Here is a 20,692-nt window from a genome sequence, read left to right as displayed (position 1 = left end):
AGATCAAACTTTTCAATTTTAAGTACAATTAATTTATATTATGACAGAAAGATGTTATTTGTTCTTGTCAATAAATGTTTTCACATTTACTTCTCTTTTTTTATTTAATATTTTTTACTTGATTTTAATCATTTTACTTAATTTTAATTTTTACTTATTTAATAGTTTTTACTTAATTTTTTTCTGTACTTTTGTTATTATCTTATTTAAGGTGGGAACACAGATATTAGGCCCCCAGGATAAAATTTATTAGGAACCTCTACCTCAAAACACAAAAAGTCTTATTTTCATGTTATGTAAGATTTGAAATAGCCTTTTATTCAAAATTGCAGTTTAGTATTCATTCAAATATTTTTCAATTCTCTTTTTTTTAATTTTGTGTATTTTTGTAGTTTTCAGCATTCCCTTGTCGGCAAATTACACCCTTTCCTTAATGCTTGTGCTAGATTTTTAACAGAAGGTAGCAATTGCTAATAAGTGTGCCAATTTTTGTTTACCTTCACAGTTTTTTAGTTTTTGCTAATAAAATTGAAAAGAATGGTGCTTCTCTTAAGTTCTTCATAATTACTATTATTCCCATTGTTTTTCTATATAACTTAATATAGCCTGTTATCATCTACAGGGTGCATAGCGTTTTTAAAAAGTGCTTATTTTTAGCACTTTTTAATTTATTAGGAACCTCTACCTCAAAACACAAAAAGTCTTATTTTCATGTTATGTAAGATTTGAAATAGCCTTTTATTCAAAATTGCAGTTTAGTATTCATTCAAATATTTTTCAATTCTCTTTTTTTTAATTTTGTGTATTTTTGTAGTTTTCAGCATTCCCTTGTCGGCAAATTACACCCTTTCCTCAATGCTTGTGCTAGATTTTTAACAGAAGGTAGCAATTGCTAATAAGTGTGCCAATTTTTCTTTACCTTCACAGTTTTTTAGTTTTTGCTAATAAAATTGAAAAGAATGGTGCTTCGATTAAGTTCTTCATAATTACTATTATTCCCATTGTTTTTCTATCTAACTTAATATAGCCTGTTATCATCTACAGGTTGCATAGCGTTTTTAAAAAGTGCTTATTTTCGATTTTCATTTTTTAAAAGCCCTTATGGGTGCTTTTTACCATGGGTGTTTTTAAAAAGTGCTTAATTTTCCCTTTTCTTAAATGTGATATTTTTCTTTACCGTATTGATTTTCTCCACAAATTATGCACAAAGACATTGTCCTGTTCAACTTTTTCACAATTAATTCAACCCCAATCTATTTCGGCGCCCCGCCGGTCTGTAGTGTGTGAAAACACCATTTGTTTTACATGTTTGATGAAATACTTGTGCTTTCGCACTTGCGTGTACTGAGCTGGATTCAGTGGTAAAGATTTTTGACTCTCGTGTGCAACCCTGCTCCATTTTGCAAGGGATTCTCAATTTCAGACTTAATTTTCCGCCCTCTGTAATAGAATCAAAAAATCTCTCGAATTTTTGCTGATTACAGGGACCAACTAAACATTGCCAATTTTTTTTCTCTATTAGTGATAGAAAATTTCATTTCTCTTGTTAATTTCATTGTTTGTGACGTGCCATCGTCTTCGTCACTGTAAATAAAACTGGATAAAACCATCAATTGTCAAAAACTTGCCAACCCTGTCTAATTATGATATTTTTCAAAGTGCTTAAAAATATTTTTTGAGTGCTTGAAAAGTGCTTAAAAGGTGCTTATTTTTTGTTGAAAAATTTGGCTACGCTCCCTGATCTATATACGTCCCCAACTCGATGTATAAAATATACATCGAGTTGGGGACGTATATAGATCAGGGAGCGTAGCCAAATTTTTCTAATCAGAAAATTCTACAGGAATTTAAATCAGAAAAATCTACAGGAATTTAAAATCAGAAAATTCTACAGGAATTATTCTGTTTGTAAATGTTTTTACCATTAATCCTAGCCGGGCTTTCTTTCATTTTTAGAAATAATAGGCTTAGTTCTCAATATCTCATACTTAAAGCATCATTGAATGCTGCTTACCTCCAGCTTTTGTGCTGTAAAAGATAACATGCAACTAGTTCGGTAGTATTCTAGGTTTGAATTTTATTCTCGAAATGTCTTTGATTCTTATCTTTAGAAATCGTGAACCGCAGAAGGTAAAATACACCCTTAAAATATTTCTCTATTTTTTTTTCAAATTAATTTTTTTCATTGTATAAAAGATATGTGACAATAAAGAGTATTTAGTGTCCTTGCTAAGACTGCTTTTACCCAATTTCACCAAAAATAAGCAAATGAAAACTCTTTCCCTCATTACCTAATACAGGACTGATTGTGCTCCGGAAAAAAATCGGATTTCCGGATTTTTCGCTAATAGTGATCCAGAAGTTTCCGGAAATTGAAGGTCCAGCCGTTTCAAAAAATTATTGATCACAGAAGTTTCGGGAAATCAAATTTTCAAAGGTGTAACTTAAAAACGCAATTTATTTTATTTGTTTGTAAGGGAGAGCCAGATACTTTATTAGCTTATATTCATGATTAATATTAATTTTTTATCAGTAAATAGTTATTATAATCATTAACTCAAGAAAGAAAGACATATTAGTAAATTTTAATTACTTCTCCAGGTCATCATAGTTATGTGTAAATGGTATAGGTATGTGTAAATTTTAAATATATTTTAAGTGAACTAAGAAATATTGAGAAAAAGGAAAAAGACCTTGTTTAAAATTTTTTCAATTTAAACTGCTTTTTTTTTTAACTCAAGAAATTTTCCGGAATTTTGACTTTGGCTTACAATCACCCCTGCTAATATTTGAATGGCTTCTGCACTCTAATTCTTGGAAAATATCTTTTCATAAGTGTACAAAGAATTTAAACACTAATGAAACAAGCGCGTACTGGCATATATTTCTTTTTACTTTATAAATATGCATTTAAATAAATGTTCTGAAATTTTATTTAAAATTTTTTTAAGGATGTTAATTATCTGTTTTATGCGATGCATGCAGCAATTATCCTTGTCTTTCTCCTTGAGTTAGCCTTGGTGTTTCTTTTAGTCAATTAAAATAGAATTGGCAATGGAAAAAAAATGGGTTGTCATACACTTCGCAAAAGTTTTTGCAATAATATATAAATTTATATGTCACTGGCATCTTTAAGAAATAAATTTTTTTTTTTGCAATTTCTTTATTAAAAATGGATTAAGAGAAGAAGATGCCTTATCACGTTTCCTTTTACAACGTAGCCCTAGAATAAACACTGAAGTTACTATCTATAATGAATGCATATAATAATGTAACATGATTGCTGGAACAGAGAGATTTAAAGGATGCATTTGATAAATTTAAGAAGTCAACAGAGAAATTTAACCTTAAAATAAATGTAGAAAAAATATATGATTATTACTAAAGACAGACGAATGAATACAACAATACTTTGAAGTTGATACTTATAAATTTGAAATTGTACAAAACTTCTGTTTTCTGGATTTTGTAATTTGCTTTAGTAACAACGTGAAAATAGAAATTAAAAGAGGAATACTATCAACAAACTTGCATAAGTGGTTGTGAATCCTCCCTTAGCTCAACATTGTGATGTACTGCATGTGAACAAAAAAAAACAGGAGAAGGAAGAAACAGACGGAAATTAATTGCAGGTTCATTATTCCAGATGTGTTAGGTACATGGACTAAGACTTGACGTAGAGAACTCCTTTACCCATCTACTGGATGCATATTCAACAAGTATAGTTTGTTGCATACAAATCTCAGCTGTACACCCGCTACCATGGGCAGATACAATAAACAGTTAATTGTAAACTAGTACGACAACTACTATAAGCACACCTATGCAGTACAATTCGCTGTAGAGGAAGCATTACAACTTGGTTCAGTTCTCTGTAGATGAAGCACAATTAGGTTCAAATAGCTTTAAAAGAAGCATAATACCTACATTAGTCATGAACAGGAAGAACATTGCATTGTTGAAAAATAAATAGATCTGTTTAACTGCTAGCAATTCAAAGTAATCTTAAAATTCCAAGTTTCCACCCAAAGCTCCATTCACAGATACAATTCATATTACCCATGTGTGCAATCTGCAAAATATCTGGCAGGAGAAATTAGGCTGATTCTCAGTGTTAAAATGTCCAGGATACGAAATTCTACAACATCAAGTCATAGAGGTTGAAAACCATAGTGTCTGTAAAATCCGGGTTTCCATCATCTCAGTTGTTCCTCTGCTCATATCTACCGGTAGTAACTTCTGCCTATTGCAAAGTTAAAAGGGAAGAGAGTGAGAAACAGGCACCCTGCTATATTTATCCTACTATTGAATTTGCATAACATTGATTCTAACCACTTAATACCCCTGCAAACCTCTACATGTTTTTTTTTTTCAGTTTGCAGATTTTAAATCCATTTTGCGCTTTGACGATTGTAGTTGGTGCGTCAGATGAGATTTTTTAAGTAGTTAAAGATAAGTTTTCTTTCCATGGATAATTGTTTACTTATGTTTACATTATTTCAAAAAGTATGTACTCTAGAAAGTTTAAAGAAACTTTCATGTTAGAATGTAAACATGTAAATAAATGATTTTTAGTAAACACAATATCTTTAGGTACCTTAATGAGCTTTTCAAAATAAAGTAGTATTATACTTTCTGTTAATTATGTTTTGTTACCTTACAATTCTATTGAACAATTGCAATTTTCTGTATGTATTGAGAAGAAGAAAAAAAACAATTATTAAAAATGAATACTTATAAGGGGTGGTTAACTTTTTTTTTTGTTTAATGTGAATTGAAATCAAAAGCTTGATAAAATGTTATTTAAGGTTGCTTAAAGAAGTGCTTATGTAAAAAGTTGTTTTAAATTGTCTTTGTTACTTGTGTTTGTATTGCTGTGTGCAAGTTCGACTTTCTCTCTTTTACTATAAAAACAAAACTGAAGAGTACTTTTGACAAGTTTTCTATCTGAAAACATTCTGTGAGATGTTTTTATTTAATTTTTCCACGAGATTTCATAGTTAAAGGGTTGAGTATATTTGTGTACACTAATTTTTATCGACATATAAATAAAAAAAGATGGAGTTGAAATAATGATGAAAAAATTGTTTTAAAAAAATTTTGCTTTTTGATCTATGTTTACTTCTAAAGATTTAATGACAGAACAATAAGATCTTAGTTAATTTTTATTCAAATTTTCAGTATTACAGCATAAATGATTGTCTTTTGCATTCAATGTAGAATTGTTATTTTGTGCTTGATAATGTCTTAGAATCCCATTTTTTCCATAAAGGTCATAGATGCACTTTTAATTCTGACCCCAGTAATAGTTCATGGACGCTATTCTTAAGTCTATCAATGAAATTTATTTAAAACTGTTTTTTAAATAATCATTTTAAGAATACTGCACATGCCTCGTATAAGTTTCATTTTCTTAACATAGATTCCAAGAGCCCAATAAATGTTATGTATTTTTTTATTTAAAAAAATGTTTTATAACATTATTTGGTAAACTTTAAGTAAGTTGTATCATACTGTTCTTTTTCCTAATTACAGAGTTTTAGTCCTTTTTTAAGGCTGCTTTTTTAAACCAGTTAAAAAGTAAATATCAATATTCCTCAAAAATTTTATAGAATGAAGCTAATATAAATCATTTACGTCTAAAATGAGTTTTGTTACTGGCATAATAATTTAATGTTCAATGAAAGCATGAATGCTATAATATCTTATATGTTGTAATATATTGATACTTTAAATAATCTAAGTTCTTATTTCTTTTGTTGTCGTCCCTAAAAGGGAAAAAAAGGAACCAAGTTGTAAATTTTTTGTTTTGATTGGTCGTTCAGTTTATGAAGTATACTTACTTATTACAGTAATATATTTATTTCTCTTTATAAAACTAATGCTTATAAAACAATTCATTTAAAAAAGAACTTCTTTTTTTTTCTTTTCAGAATGCTTTTAATTATTGAATGTAAACTGAGATAAAATGTTACTTAATTCAGAAAAAGTGCAACTTTTTGCTTACTTTTCATTTTATTTTAATAGATGAGGAAGCAATGGTTTCTACTAATTCCCATTTAATGAATGATTCTTCAGAGAAAGCTAATAATAGAGATACGCCTGGTGCTGAGATTGTTCCTGCTAAGCCGGAACCGTCAAGTGCTAGTCCTCGGAAGGAACAGTCAGTTTTGCAAACAAAACTGACAAAACTAGCAATACAGATTGGTTACGCTGGTAAGCATATATTCTATTATTACTTTTCATCTTGTTGTATTTTGTTATTTGTTGCCTATTATTTTTCCAATTCAAATGATTTTTACCATGGTAATTGATTGATAATTGTTAAACAATGCTATCAAAAGAGGGTATGTAATTTGATCTCGCTTCTCATTCTCAAAATTTTTTTGATTATCCATTAATTTTATATGAATGAAATATTCTAAGCATGTATCCATTACTAAAAGTGCTTCATACAGCTGCTTTCATGCATCTTTTGATCTTTTCATCTGGACAGTGCAGATTATAAAACTCCACAAGTAAAAATGATTTATTAAATTCTCTCAATCACCTTCCACTGAAAATTCCTTTCCTCTTCTAAATCAATTTGACCCTTGTACTTTTCTGCGTAATAAAAAGGCTGGGTTTAAGAAAAAAACAAAAATCTAGTCATTGAGGTGTTCTTATAATTCAAATATTTATTCAGACTCTTGACCAAAATATGAAAAATTGCGTGAACCAAACACTTGTAAAATTAAAAAGTAATCCTCTAAGTAAACTCCTGTTTGTGAAAATTGCAACACCATGAAGGAATCGTCATAATTAAATGAAATTTAATACACGGTTGAGTGGTAGTGGTACAAATAAATTATTAAATTTTCAAAGCAAACAAACAATAACAAGAGATCAAAATGAGTATTTTGTGTAGCCACCACGCACCGCAATAAGTGCTGCTACACGAGGTCGCATGGAGTCAAGCAAACTTTGGATGTCTGTCTGAGGAAGAGAATTCCATATTGTTCGTATGCGTATCCACAGTTCGATGGTAGAAGCAACAGGACGAGGATCACGAGCCAGATGCCGACCAACAAAATCCCACACATCTTCAATCGGGGACATATCCGGGGAATACGCAGGCCAAAAAAGAAGCTATGCCTGCCGTGATGCAAGGAAGGATTGAACAGTCCTCAGCAATATGAGGGCGGGCATTGTCCTGTTGAAATGCAGCGCCTGGCAAGGGTTGAAGGAAGGGGACAGCTGGGGGCTGCAGAACTTCACGGATGAACCAATTGCTGTCCAGATTACCCACAGTTCGTAGCAATTGAGATCGTCCATTATATGCTATGGCGCCATAGACCATAACACCGGGTGTTCGTCCACTGTGGCGTTTGATAATGCACTGCGGAAGGTGGCGTTCACCGGCATAGCGTCTGACACGAATGCGGTCCTCATGGTACCACAAATTAAAGCGGGATTCATCAGAAAACACGACACCCTTCCAATCAACATGGCAGTCCCTATGCTGATTGGCCCATTGTAGCCGCAGGTGGCGATGGTTTAGCATGAGGGGGATCCTGTATAAAAGAGTCCTTGCGCGCAGTCTACGCTGCAGCAGACGTCTACGAATTGATGAAGCACACAATGAAACGCCTGTAGCTATTGACCACCATGCTGCCAGTTGTCTAGAGGGAGCCGTACGGTCCTTTAAAGCAACGCGGAACAGCTGTCTATCATCGCGAGCTGACGTTAAATTTCGGGGTCCACTCCCGGATTTCCGAGTTGTCCGACACTCGTCTATCGACTGCTTTCAAACACTGTGCTGCTGTTATGCTGCACACGAGCGGCTACTGCGCGATAAACAATCCAGCTTCACGAAGACCGTTGATTTCCCCCCTTTTAAACTCCGTAAGTTGTTGAAATCTCGCTCTCTTTCATCGAAGAGGCATAAGTAATGACTAAGCTGACGTTTACCACTAGCAGATAACCGCTGATAACCATACACGCCTGGCTACAGCCGTCTATTTATTCAGATTCATCCGCCGTTCAGAGGGCGCTGCTCAGCATATGCATGCGCTACGGATCTGAAATTCTAATCTTTTGCATATCATACTCTACTTAGCATTTCCTGAAAATTTCAGCTCACTCGCGTAAGTCCTTCATGGTGTTGCAATTTTCACAAACATGAGTTTATTTATTCAGAAATTCAAAGAAATATCAAAAACCGGAAGTGTCTCTTCCATTATTGTAGGATAGTGTACTATAATATCAGTATCAAGATGGATTTTTTAAAATTTTTCTTCGCAGTCTTAGTTTAAGATTATATGCCAAAAATGAATTTCTTTCTATAGGTAGGCCTGGTTGGTAGGACACTAGGCCCATGTCCAATAGATCGTGAGTTCGATCCGCGCCGGCTGAAGACTCCCCATGTAGTAAATGGTGACTGATGCACGTTAAATCTGTTGAGTCACGAAGTCGTCCATGTTCCTAAAACAAATCATACTTCTGGGGGTACTGATCCAAAAGTTTCCTTGTCTTTAAGGATATTGCTTGAACTTTCAATTCTGGTTTCAGTTGGCATGAAATTGAACTTTGTTCTTTTTTATAAGCACCACGGGAGGCTTACCTTCAAGGAGGTATTGTAACATTTCCTATCAAGTGATGAAGATGTGTTAGGGGATGTAAACCTATTGATTGGAACTGCAAATAATGATGTCAATAGTGATAATAAGAAAACTGATACTCAATTCATGCTTTTTAAAAAAAGCACCAAAAGTGAAAACTTAATGTTATGCTTGTCTATCCAGAAATAATGAAATTGGTGTAAAAATTATAAATTTATAAATGTACCATGAAGATATGGCAAATTGTAGCCACATAAAACTGGTCTATCATTTCTTGCCTCTTAACTGGATAAATATAAAACAAAAGCGTGAAAGACATTTTTTTGTAAATTTTTATTTTTACCTTCCCTTATATATAAAGGAAATTTTTAACAAGGAATGCTCTATTCTTCATTCTAGTTTTTTTTCTCTCTTTGCAGGTTCAACAATAGCTGTCTTAACCGTTCTTATTCTTATTATTCGTTTTGCTATAAAATTTTTTGTCATACAATCTCGTCCTTGGAGTCCATTTTATGTTAATTATATTGTTAAATTTATCATCATTGGTGTCACTGTACTAGTTGTTGCTGTCCCTGAAGGTCTTCCATTAGCTGTCACTCTTGCTCTTGCATATTCTGTAAAGGTAAGTGCAATAATTTTTCTTAAGAAAAATTCTAATTTTTCACTGCTGAATGTTGGACTTGCTAACCTTTTGAAAAGAATTGCAACTATTAAATGTTTATAATTACTTTATTGAGTGGTGCCTAAAAAGTGTTCTGCAGAACCCTAGGTTTTCAAAGAAGGATAACACTAGTTCCAAGAGTTACTTTTTTTTAACCAGAAATAATTATATTGATATTCAATTAATGAACCATGTTTTTTTTACTATTTCGGTTTTGTATCTAAAATTATTTATGTAAAATGTCAATAAAAAATTTATTAAGTTAAAAAAAATTAATAAAAATGTATTGAATAAATTATTTGAAAAAAATATGCATTAATAAAAAATCCTATAAGTATTTCTCATCAAGCTTTTCAATTTAAAATAAAATAACTAAATTCAAAAATAATTAAGTCTTTATTTTATTTATTTATTTTTTGTCGGTATAATTCTAGCAACTTATGATCTTTATATATATATNTATGTGTATATATATATACAGGGTGTTTATAAATTCCCGGACCCATTTTGATGTTTAATAACTCATAAAATAATGAAGATATAAACAGACTTATTACTTTACTTTTGTAAATATCGTCTTCACATGTGGTTAATTTCAGCTAATTTCATTTTCGACTCTAAATATCTGTACTATTCTAAATATTGTCTGTTTATTAATTGCATTTTTCTCTCTTTTGTTTTTGCAACTATTGCAACGTTATGTTTACTTGCGATGTGTTTGTTCTATTCAGTACTTTTCTATGTGATGTTTTATTCGAGCGGATATTAAGGAGAATGCATACACCAAAAGAGAAAGCACAGATTTTATGGTGGTTCAAGGAAACGAAATCGATAGTGCAAGCACAGAGAAATTGCAGAAGAATTTACCAAAAAGATCCTCCATCCAAAAGCAGCATCTTGCTGTGGAAAAAGAATTTTCTAGAAACTGGAAGTATCGCAGATAAGGAACGTTCCTTACGTCCCTTCAAGAGTGATTTTGATGTTGTGCGTGCCAGACAGACACTTTAAGACAATCCTAAAAGATCTGTGAGATCAGCGGCAAGAGAATTGGATATGCTAATTTCGACGGTGTACAAGGTTATTAACAGGGCTGATTGTGCTCCGGAAAAAATCCGGATTTCCGGACTTTTCACTAACAGTGATCCGGAAGTTTCCGGAGATCGAAGTCCAGGCGTTTAAAAAAATCATTGATCACAGAAGTTTCCGGAAATCAAATTTTCAAAGGTGGAACTTAAAAACGCAGTTTATTTTGTTTGTTTGTAAGGGAGAGCCAGAGATATACTTTATAAGCTTATATTCATGGTTAATATTCATTTTTTTTTATCAGTAAATAGTTGTTATAATCATAAACTCAAGAAAGAAAGACATGTTTGTAAATTTTAATTACTTCTCCAGGTCATTTAGGAATGTGTAAGTGGTAAAGGTACGTGTAAAATTTTAAAAATATTTTAAGCAAACTAAGAAATATTGAGAAAAAGGAAGAAAAATCTTGTTTTATTTTTTTCAATTTAAACTTTTTTTTTTAACTCAAGAAGTTTTCCGGAATTTTGACTTGGGCTCACAATCACCCCTGTATTAAGAAACAATTAAGACTGCTTGCATACAAAGTTCAAATTGTTCAAGGTTTGGAATCGGACGATAGGCCTAGGAGGATGGCGTTTGCAATAGATATGGTCGGAAGGATAGAAGATGCTGCTGATTTTCTGAAGCGCATAATGTTCTCCGACGAACCATCCTTTCATGTTTCTGGCATTGTTAATCTCCATAATGTAAGCATATGGGGATCTAAAAAACCCCATGAATACCGTGAGGCACAAAGGGATTCCCCAAAGGTTAATGTGTGGTGTGAACTAATGCACGACCAAGTCATTGGGCCTTTCTTTTTTACAGAAAAGAGGGTCTCATCAGCCGTATACTTAGACATGTTGGAAAACTTCGTATTTCCACAACTAGAAGAGCTTCAGCCACATGTCTTTTTGCAACAAGGTGGTGCACCACCTCATTGGGGTATCATCATTCGTAGTTCTTTGAATGACCATTTTCCAGGAAGATGGATTGGGCGAGGTGGTCCAATGCCTTGGTCACCCAGATCACCTGATATAACGCCGCTGGACTTTTTTCTTTTTGGATTTATAAAGGACAATGTTTACAGGAGGATCGTGTGGAACATTGATGACCTAAAAGCCAGAATTAGAATCGCGATAGCCTCTATGGATGCAGACATGCTTGCCGCTAGCTGGGGTGAAATTGACTATCGACTTGATATTCTCCGTGCGACGAAGGGGGCACGTGTGGAAGTTCATTGACAAGGGTCATGAAACTTTTTTAGTCTATCTAACCATTTATGTTATTAATTTTAATCTATCTTTATTATTTTAAAAGTTTTTAAACATCAAAATGGGTCCGAGACTTCATAAACACCATTTATAATGCTGGGGCTCCACCTAAAGAAGTTTGATCATTTAGGGTTCCAATAGCCGCAAAAAATGGAAATCACTGAGCTAATTTATGCAATAAAGATATAAAGTAAATTAGGTATTTCGGTAATAACCTAAGTTAGTTTCAGAATTTACAATGTTGCCATACTGTCTTTAAAGATCTTAATGTAGCAGTTAAAGTCCGACAATAATTCCTATCAATTCTCCATTACATAGCTGCTTCCTAAGGAAGAGGGAAATATTGTGTTTGAAAAAATAAATCCTCAATTATTTATCTGTTATTATAGAATATTTGTTTTCCTATATTTAATTTCATTTTTCAATTTTATCAAAAAGCCTATATTTATGTGGAATGATTATAAGTATTATTAAATTAAATTTTCATTTTTGACATGTAGATATATATTTTTAATTTGAGTTTGATACTTTTCAGAAAATGATGAAAGACAACAATTTAGTTAGGCATTTAGATGCTTGTGAAACTATGGGTAATGCCACTGCCATATGTTCCGATAAAACTGGGACTCTTACCACGAATCGTATGACTGTAGTTCAAAGCTATATCTGTGGTAAGTGAAACTCTTCCCGGTTCTTTTTTTTTAATTGGAAAATTGTTAGTTTTGAAATCATTATAGTTTAATTAGCATACATTTTATTTCGCTATGCTAAGTATTCGTATGTGTTTTCTATGTTCTAATACAGTGTTTTCTTGTGTAAGGTCATAAAATGTTTTTGTTACAAATTTTTGTTGGATTAAATTGAGTAAACATTTATTTTCAGTTGTATTTCTTATTTAATATCCTTTCAAATATTTATTACTTACTGTTTGCTTTTGTTTAACATTTATACATAGTGGCATTATGGGTTACCAGTTTTACCAGACAATCCATATTAATATGGTCAGCTTCAGAAAAATTACTTGATAAATATTGAAAAAGTTTTTTTTTCTTTGAATTTTCTACTCTTTTAAATAACTCTGCTAGTGTGCAAATATTTGTTTTCAATTGTATTTATTATTTAATATCCTTTTAACTATGCATTATTTACTGTTAGCCTTTATATAATTTTTATACATAGTTTATTTAATTTATATATATTTAGTTATGTTTATATGTTTTTGATTAAATGCAAGGATTTTTATTTGTTTATTTATTTAACACTCAAAATTGTCCTTAAGCATGAAAAAATTTATGAAAAATTGGGGTGAAAAAAGTATTTTAACACTGATGAAGCCATTAATCATAACTTAAACTTGACTTTAAAGACTTATGCAATATCCAACGTAAATAAACAGTAAACATCAAAACAAGGCATTATTTCTTTATTATAAATTTCTAATCTGAATTTTCAATTAGATCAAAGATTATATTTTTGAGAAAATTCCAGCCAACATTTTATGTTAATTTAGATTTTCTATGAATCTGTTGAATTATTTCAACTTAGTTTAAGTTTTTCGTATGTTTTTTCCCCTTTTTCTATTAAATATAACTTATATGGCTGAAACTGAAATAGTTTAAATTCAATATTCAAAATTAGTTATGGTTTTAAAAATGATGGAAACTAATACTTAATTTGTTTCCATCATTTTCAAAAACCGTATTGCTTTGCAAATGGACTTAAGATTATATATCATTATAGATTTTATATTATGCTGTAACCTATGAAAAGGTCAAATTCAAAATATGATAGATTCCGTCCTCAGCTTGCTAGACTCTAGAACCACAGTAACTGTTTTTCAATTATCTACTCTATTTCTCTCTGTGAAATTGAAATTTAATTGAAAACAAAATTATTCCATTTTTTTTATCATTACTCATTATGATTAGTATATAATTTATTTGATGGTAAATGCCCCTAAACTAAACAGTATCTGCTGGTGGTCCCATTTAAGCCAATTCTGAAAAAAATACGAGGAAACGAACGAAATTGAACGAAAATGAACGAAATTCTGAACGAAAAAATGAACGAAATTCTGAAAGAAAATAAAAGTAATTGAAGGGGAAAAAAAACATATCGCTAATCTGCTGACCGTCTCACAATCTAGCTGAATAAGAGACCCAATGGGCACACTTTAACAGATATGTATATATATCTAATAGACTAACTTAGGAACGAGGGTTTCATCTTCAAATTATTATTTCTCATTTTTGGCCTAACAAGATTTCTTTAAACATGTTCAAAGTTTTAAATTGCAGTATAACTTCTAAGAGCAGTAAAACAAAACATGAAGTAAAACACCCAAAAAGTGGTGATGCTTATTTCTCAGTATAGAGAGATGTTTAATTGGATTCATTACTTTCAGGAACTCATTATAAATCATCTCTGCCAAGGTATCAAAATTTACCCTCATCTATTTCTGATTTACTAGTGACAGGAATTGCAATTAATAGTGCTTACACCTCAAAAGTTATTGTAAGTATGTTAAGTTTCCTGCATATAATAGGTTAGCTATGATACGAAATTTATTTATTTCATTATCCTAAAGCACAATTTTAAATGAATATCAGTGATTATGTCACTAAATTAGTAAATTGTACCCATTACCTTTTCAACCATATTATTAAATTATGAACGTCGTTTAAATTTGTGAATGTGTTTTGTTTGATGAATTAAGGGATTCAAACAAAATAACAGATTCAAATAAAAATAACAGGTTTGATTTAAAAATTGTTTGAGAAAATATAATGAAAATAACTTTTTCTTGTAATCACCAAAATGATATGCTGGAATACTAAAAACCACCTATCCAATGAATTTATAAACATTTAAAAAAATTTTTTTTACTTAAATTAATCTTAGTAAAATGTTGGAACAATGAAACTGCCCCAAGAAACAGAAGATCTAACATAAAATGATGCTACATTAATTTTAGATCACTACATAATTTAATCTTAGAACACCTAATCTATGAGCACTTAAAACTGAAACTGTTTAATAAAAGAAATTCAAGAACATTTATTTTATTTGAATACACAGTTATGTTCAAAATTGATTTCAACATGTACACATTATTATTGTCATTTAAAAATTTAATATTGCAGCCTCCTGACAATCCTGGTGAACTTCCAAAGCAAGTGGGGAACAAAACTGAATGTGCACTTCTGCAATTTGTGCAGGACATGGGGAAGGATTATCAGACAGTCAGAGATGATATTCCCGAGGAAAAATTGCACAAAGTTTATACTTTTAATTCTGTAAGAAAATCAATGAGTACTGTGGTTCAGATTGAAGGAGGATTTAGAGTTTTTAACAAAGGAGCATCTGAAATGGTTTTGCAGAAGTAAGGAAATTAAGAACTATATCAATACAGTGAAACCCCGATTTTACGTTTTCTGTCGGACTGGCGATAAAAAACGTTCGAAGCGGAATAACGTAAAATCGGGGTCAAGAAAAATCTATGCACATTTTTAAAAATTGACACCTACCAGTTAAACTAATGGAAAAAATGAGTAATCTTTACTTGCTTTTCGTTTCTAGCTACAATTTCGTATACAGCTCGTTCAATACTAACAATTTTTTTGCAAATTTGCTTCTTGATTTACATTTGCAAGTAAAAATTGTTTTAGAGTTTTATACTTTGTATCGCTTGATCAGCTGTTGGCACGTTTTTCAATTTAAAGTTTAAATGAGCAGTGCATTGGTCTAGGAATAAAATTATGTTGCGCTTTTGAAAATTCATTTTCTTATCCAGTTTTTCCAGTTTTATTCATTTTTTTATCCAAAATTTTTAAGTAATGCTTGTTTTATCCATGCTTTTTTGTTTGAAGTGTAATCGGTAGAAAAACTTTTGATATTTTTGAAACACCGTGGTTTCTCTGATCTACCGATCACAAGAGGTGTCAACTTTTGGCTTCCATCGGCATTTGCACAGAGCAAAACAGTAGAGCCCATTTTNTATACTTTTAATTCTGTAAGAAAATCAATGAGTACTGTGGTTCAGATTGAAGGAGGATTTAGAGTTTTTAACAAAGGAGCATCTGAAATGGTTTTGCAGAAGTAAGCAAATTAAAAACTTTACCAATATATAGCTTCTGCCAAACAGAAAAGTTGGCAGCAGCCATGTATTTCGAAAAATGTTTTGTGTTAAAATGCTATATATATAAATATATGTATATATATATAATTTTTTGTTATTCCTTCATCTAAATCTGAATTTATTGTTCAAAATTAAACGCTTTCTCACGCTTAATTATTAATTTTCTCTTTTCTTATTCTATATTTAGATCTCAAGTATGTATTAATTAACATTTTATAGTTTTCCCTTTACTAACTGTGAGAAACACATTATGCCCTTGAGCTAGTTAATTGACAAGTTCCAGTCATTCATAATCATCCTAAATGACTTCAATTTATTCAACTGAACAAATTAATTTAACCAAGAAAAAAAAATCCAATTTGTTTTGTTAAATTTTGTTTAGTAAAAAAAGAAAAAAAATCTTTATTTTTTATTTTTTTTGTTTGTAAATTGATTTAAATCAAAGATTTTTTTCAAAAAAAAAATGGTTTATTTAAATTACTAAACAGGTTATTATGAACTTTAAATGATGCAGTTACAATAGTATTTTATTTGAATTTTGCATGAAAATCTGACATTAGTTTGAACTATCATTATCATCATATTAAGAAAACTGTAAAAATATTAAGTATTTTGTGGAGTCAGCAGCCATACCATGATGAATATAACAGTTCTCGTCCGATCACCAAAGTCAAGTATTTTGAGGTACTTGCCTAATTGAATGAAAATCTGTAAACGTAGGTTTTTATTGAAAAACTCAGATATTAAGTGGTGTCCTTGTCAACTAGTCTTCTGTATTGTTTGAGGTATTATATCTTTTTTTATCCCTTTAAATCTTATATTAAGTATAATTTTATAAAAAGCAATTTTATCCAGAAATTCTTTGATTTTTGTTTCTTAATATATTTTTTGCAACGTTATAGAAAAATGCTAGGCTTAAAGATCATTTAAGTTTTGCAGATATCATTTTTTGGATTCCTGTTTAGAGCTTTTTTCCGTTTTTAACCAAAGTCATCCCTGTGCCTTATATTTGGCATGCTTATCACATCCCTTCACCTCAGTACTGTCACCAATTCAACTTGCTGTAAATCAGCAATCTAGGTACCTAATAAAGTTGAGTGGAGTCTTGAAGTTCATAAATATTCTAAAAAGGAACTTTGGTAAATAAAAAAGCTACTTATATAATGTATGTAAAAAACTGTATCTAATTTTGTGTACTTAAGTGTGAGAAATTAAGTATAAAAGTTCTATTTACAATTTATGCTGCAAATGATTTATATCTTTAGTACTATTCTTGTGTTTTCCTCTTCTCAATGCTCTTATGTTTTAAATTCTTTTCCTTTGTTATTTATTATTATTTTAAAACCTCTCCCTGCTTTACATAATTCAGTGTTAATTATTGTTCTTATTCTTTTCTAGATGTGTACATATATTTGGTAAAGATGGACGGATAGATAGGTTTAGTAAAGAAGAGAGAGATAGATTAATAAAGACTGTCATTGAGCCTATGGCTAGTGATGGACTAAGAACCATAGCCATTGCTTATAAAGACTATTTATTTTCTCCTAATGCTAATAATCAAATTCAAATTATGTCAGAGCCTGATTGGGAGGAGGAAAATATGATAGTATCCGAGCTAACATGCTTGTGTATTGTTGGTATTGAGGATCCTGTAAGACCAGAAGTAAGTTTTATTTAATTGATTAAATTGAAAATTAATATTTGTTTAAATTGAGAATCTTATAATAAGAATAAAGTAAATGAGCCACCTTTAGGTCATAGTACAAATATATTTTTTAAAAAGAAATTAACAATAAAGTATGGGTGCACAACCTGCTGCCCATGGGCTAAATGCTGCCTGCGGCCGCAATCTGAACAAAATTTTTAAATAATAATTAAATTCAAAAAATAATAAATAATATGTTTTTGACACACCTGATTACAATCAATGAAGTTTTTCGATGGTTAATGCTACGGATTTAAGCATAGTTCTGAAAATCCCAATATTTTTAATACATCATAATTACCGTATACTAATTTCGAATTTTAGTTATCACTTTTGGCGCTCTTCGTGTTTGCCGATTTCATCGTGAATCCAAATACTTTTCGGTAGTTTTTGCTACCCATTTTCACGTAGTTTCTGAAATCACGATTTTTGATTACGGAACGCTTTATTTGTGCAAACTTTATGGAAATGACTTTTTATACTTTTTTGACAGTTATTTCATCTGTAGTTTTATAATTAGTTAATTAATTTATAGTTATAGTATTATTTCCGCGTAGTTTTATAAAATTTTGATATTTTAGCGCAATATTATTACGAATCGTGAGTTAACTGGGTTAGGTGAGATTTTTGCACTCTCATGTGCAACTCTGCTGCTTTTTGAAGATATTCTCTATTTAAGGCTTCATTTTTCACTGTCTGATATTGAACCCAGAACCTCTTGTTCTTTTTATAATGGCTAATATAATCAAGAAAAGAGTTTTTGACAGAAACTGGTTATTTTATCATGATCATGTAAAGTCTTTGAAAATTATTTTTCATTTTGTTAGTATATAGTGCTTAAAAATGTTTTTTGAGTGCTTAACACTAGAAAGACGGAAAATTAGTATATATCTATATTGCCGAAAAGCAGTCAAAATGACTAGATTGTGAATGCGTCAATAAATTTGTTTAAAATTAATTTTTAACATTTTTTATATTATTTACTGTTATGTAACAAGTTATTAGTAAATATTAACAATAAAAAAAATTATATGTTGTTCGAAAAGTCACAAAATTCTAAGAAATTTTGTCATTGTATACATCATTGCTTTTCTAATTGAAATTAAAAGCAGTCAAAATGACATCCTTAGGCAATCTAGTGTTAAAAAGCACTTCAAAGATGCTTATTTTTTGTTGAAAAATTTAGCTACGCACCCTGACTTACTACTATGTAATTTCAGTCTTCTTTTCTCTATAAAAACAAACTGTTAAATGGGTTTAAGTTGTATATTTATAAATAGTGTTTAATAGATTATTTCCATTGAATTATACAATATATTTCCTAGTATTTTGTTGTTAAGGAATTATACCAAACTTTTGTATACATTTTTTTTCCACTTGACTTAGTCTTGCACAGTCTTCATTAGATACTAAGAATATATACTAAGTAATTTTGGTTTTCTTTTGTGCCTTATATTTCTAGTCTATAATGTTAAAGGAAAAGCATCAGTTTGTACAACAGAAAAGCAATAAAGTTGGGAGAATGCCAGAGCTAATTTTTCTAAGAATTAATCCATACTTTTAAAATATTAATTTATATTCTGTGATTTCTAATTGATGCATATTCATTTCCATTTAAAGAAACTCAAGTTTATTAGACCAGTATAATAGTTTACAATCTAGGCTCTAATTTATTTAACTATTATAACTATATTTTTATGAACTATTTTTTATTTAATGTTGAACAAAATAATTGAAATTGTTTTTCCTACTTAGTTGTGAAGTATCCCTTAAAAGAATTACTTGTTATTTAGAGTATTTTTGTTGATACATTTACTTAAGGTAAATGAAAAAAAAAAAAAATTCTTTCTGTTTAGCAATCATTAGCTGTAACTGTTAAAAATATCCAGGGTGGCTAGCTTATATTCAAGTGCAATTCGTTTGAATAGCCAAGTGTTAGCTCTAAAGAATTCTAAGAACTTTTCACTGTGCATTTTTCAATAAATAGGAATTAATGCCAAAAAAATAATGTGGGATTTGTGTCCAGCTAACCTAAAAGCACCATTTCTAAAATATTAACTTAAATTTCAAATCTTAATGACTTCATTTTGTATGCTGTAATTTTCATTTTGTAATAAACTGGCAACACATTTTTATTTTAAATGTAATAAAAAATTATAATTTTGCAGGTACCAGATGCTATTAAAAAATGTCAAAAGTCTGGTATAACTGTGCGTATGGTAACAGGAGACAATATAAATACAGCTCGTTCCATTGCTTTGAAGTGTGGTATCATCAGACCTGGAGATGATTTTTTAGTATTAGATGGTAAAGAATTCAATAAGAGGATAAGAGATAGTGATGGTGAAGTATGTATTATTTTCCGCCACTTTTAATTACTCAATTTTACCCAATGTTTTGAATGTGTAAGATAATATTGATACATGGGGTACTAAAAATTATTTTTTGTACCCGATGTTTTTTTTTTAAATTTTAAAATAACATTGTTTGGAGCTGATTAGGATGAGATTTTTTCTACTCTAAAAGCAAATTGAGAAATTTTTGCTCCCATGTTTACATAAGACATCAAGACAAAGAGACAGAATCAAGATAGAGTAAAAAATAAGGAATAATTGACATTTCAATGAGTTTGAAATTGGTCTTTTTAGATTTTATTCTGAATTATCCTTACTAAATTAAAAAGAAAGGCCTTTGTTTATATAATGCTTCCTTCTGTTAGATTATAATGAATTTGCTCTTATTATTTGTCATGGAAAATGAAATACTTCATAATATGTAATTTATTTGTGAAACATTTAGTAAATTTACTGAAAAGTAATTGTATTTTGCCAGTTAATTAAGTTGCAACTGAAATAAAGGATTAATCATTAAATCTGCTTATTTGGTTAAAAATATTATATCATATGTTCATTGGCATATTTGAGTTTCAGTTTCTAAGTCTATGTCAAAGCAAAATTCTAATGTTTACCGAGCTTAAACTAAAAAATTTAATTTCTTTACTGTAATCTGAATTTGTTAATCAGTGGTTATGTAGCATGCACCTTCTGTAAGAAAATATAATTTAAAAGAATTTTTTAAAAAAGTAGCAAAATTTTACATTTTTTATTTTTGTTGTTTATTTGTTATCTTCTACAATTATATCTTGTACAATTATATCTCGTGTGTTATTGCACTTTTTAGAACAATCTCGAATATAGTCCTCTAAAAAGCGTGTGTTTTATTCTTTTCTTAGAGCTTATTTACTGATAGGGG

General features: G+C 30.3%; 1 protein-coding gene across 1 annotated transcript in view; it reads left to right on the top strand.

Moving 5' to 3' along the window:
* The window catches only part of LOC107436424 (plasma membrane calcium-transporting ATPase 2), a 174,325-nt gene that overhangs the window by 134,990 nt on the left and 18,643 nt on the right, over nucleotides 1-20,692 (top strand). Inside the window, exons 13-19 of the mRNA XM_043041787.2 lie at nucleotides 6,028-6,216; nucleotides 9,020-9,222; nucleotides 12,133-12,268; nucleotides 14,002-14,111; nucleotides 14,741-14,979; nucleotides 17,134-17,398; nucleotides 19,609-19,788. Of these exons, the coding sequence (XP_042897721.1) occupies nucleotides 6,028-6,216; nucleotides 9,020-9,222; nucleotides 12,133-12,268; nucleotides 14,002-14,111; nucleotides 14,741-14,979; nucleotides 17,134-17,398; nucleotides 19,609-19,788 (1,322 nt within the window). The remainder of the gene's footprint in view (nucleotides 1-6,027; nucleotides 6,217-9,019; nucleotides 9,223-12,132; nucleotides 12,269-14,001; nucleotides 14,112-14,740; nucleotides 14,980-17,133; nucleotides 17,399-19,608; nucleotides 19,789-20,692) is intronic.

This window comes from Parasteatoda tepidariorum, chromosome 2, assembly GCF_043381705.1.
Source record: "Parasteatoda tepidariorum isolate YZ-2023 chromosome 2, CAS_Ptep_4.0, whole genome shotgun sequence".
In the NCBI taxonomy this organism is placed as follows: Eukaryota; Metazoa; Arthropoda; class Arachnida; order Araneae; family Theridiidae; genus Parasteatoda; species Parasteatoda tepidariorum.
This window is presented reverse-complemented; position numbering and strand designations above follow the sequence as displayed.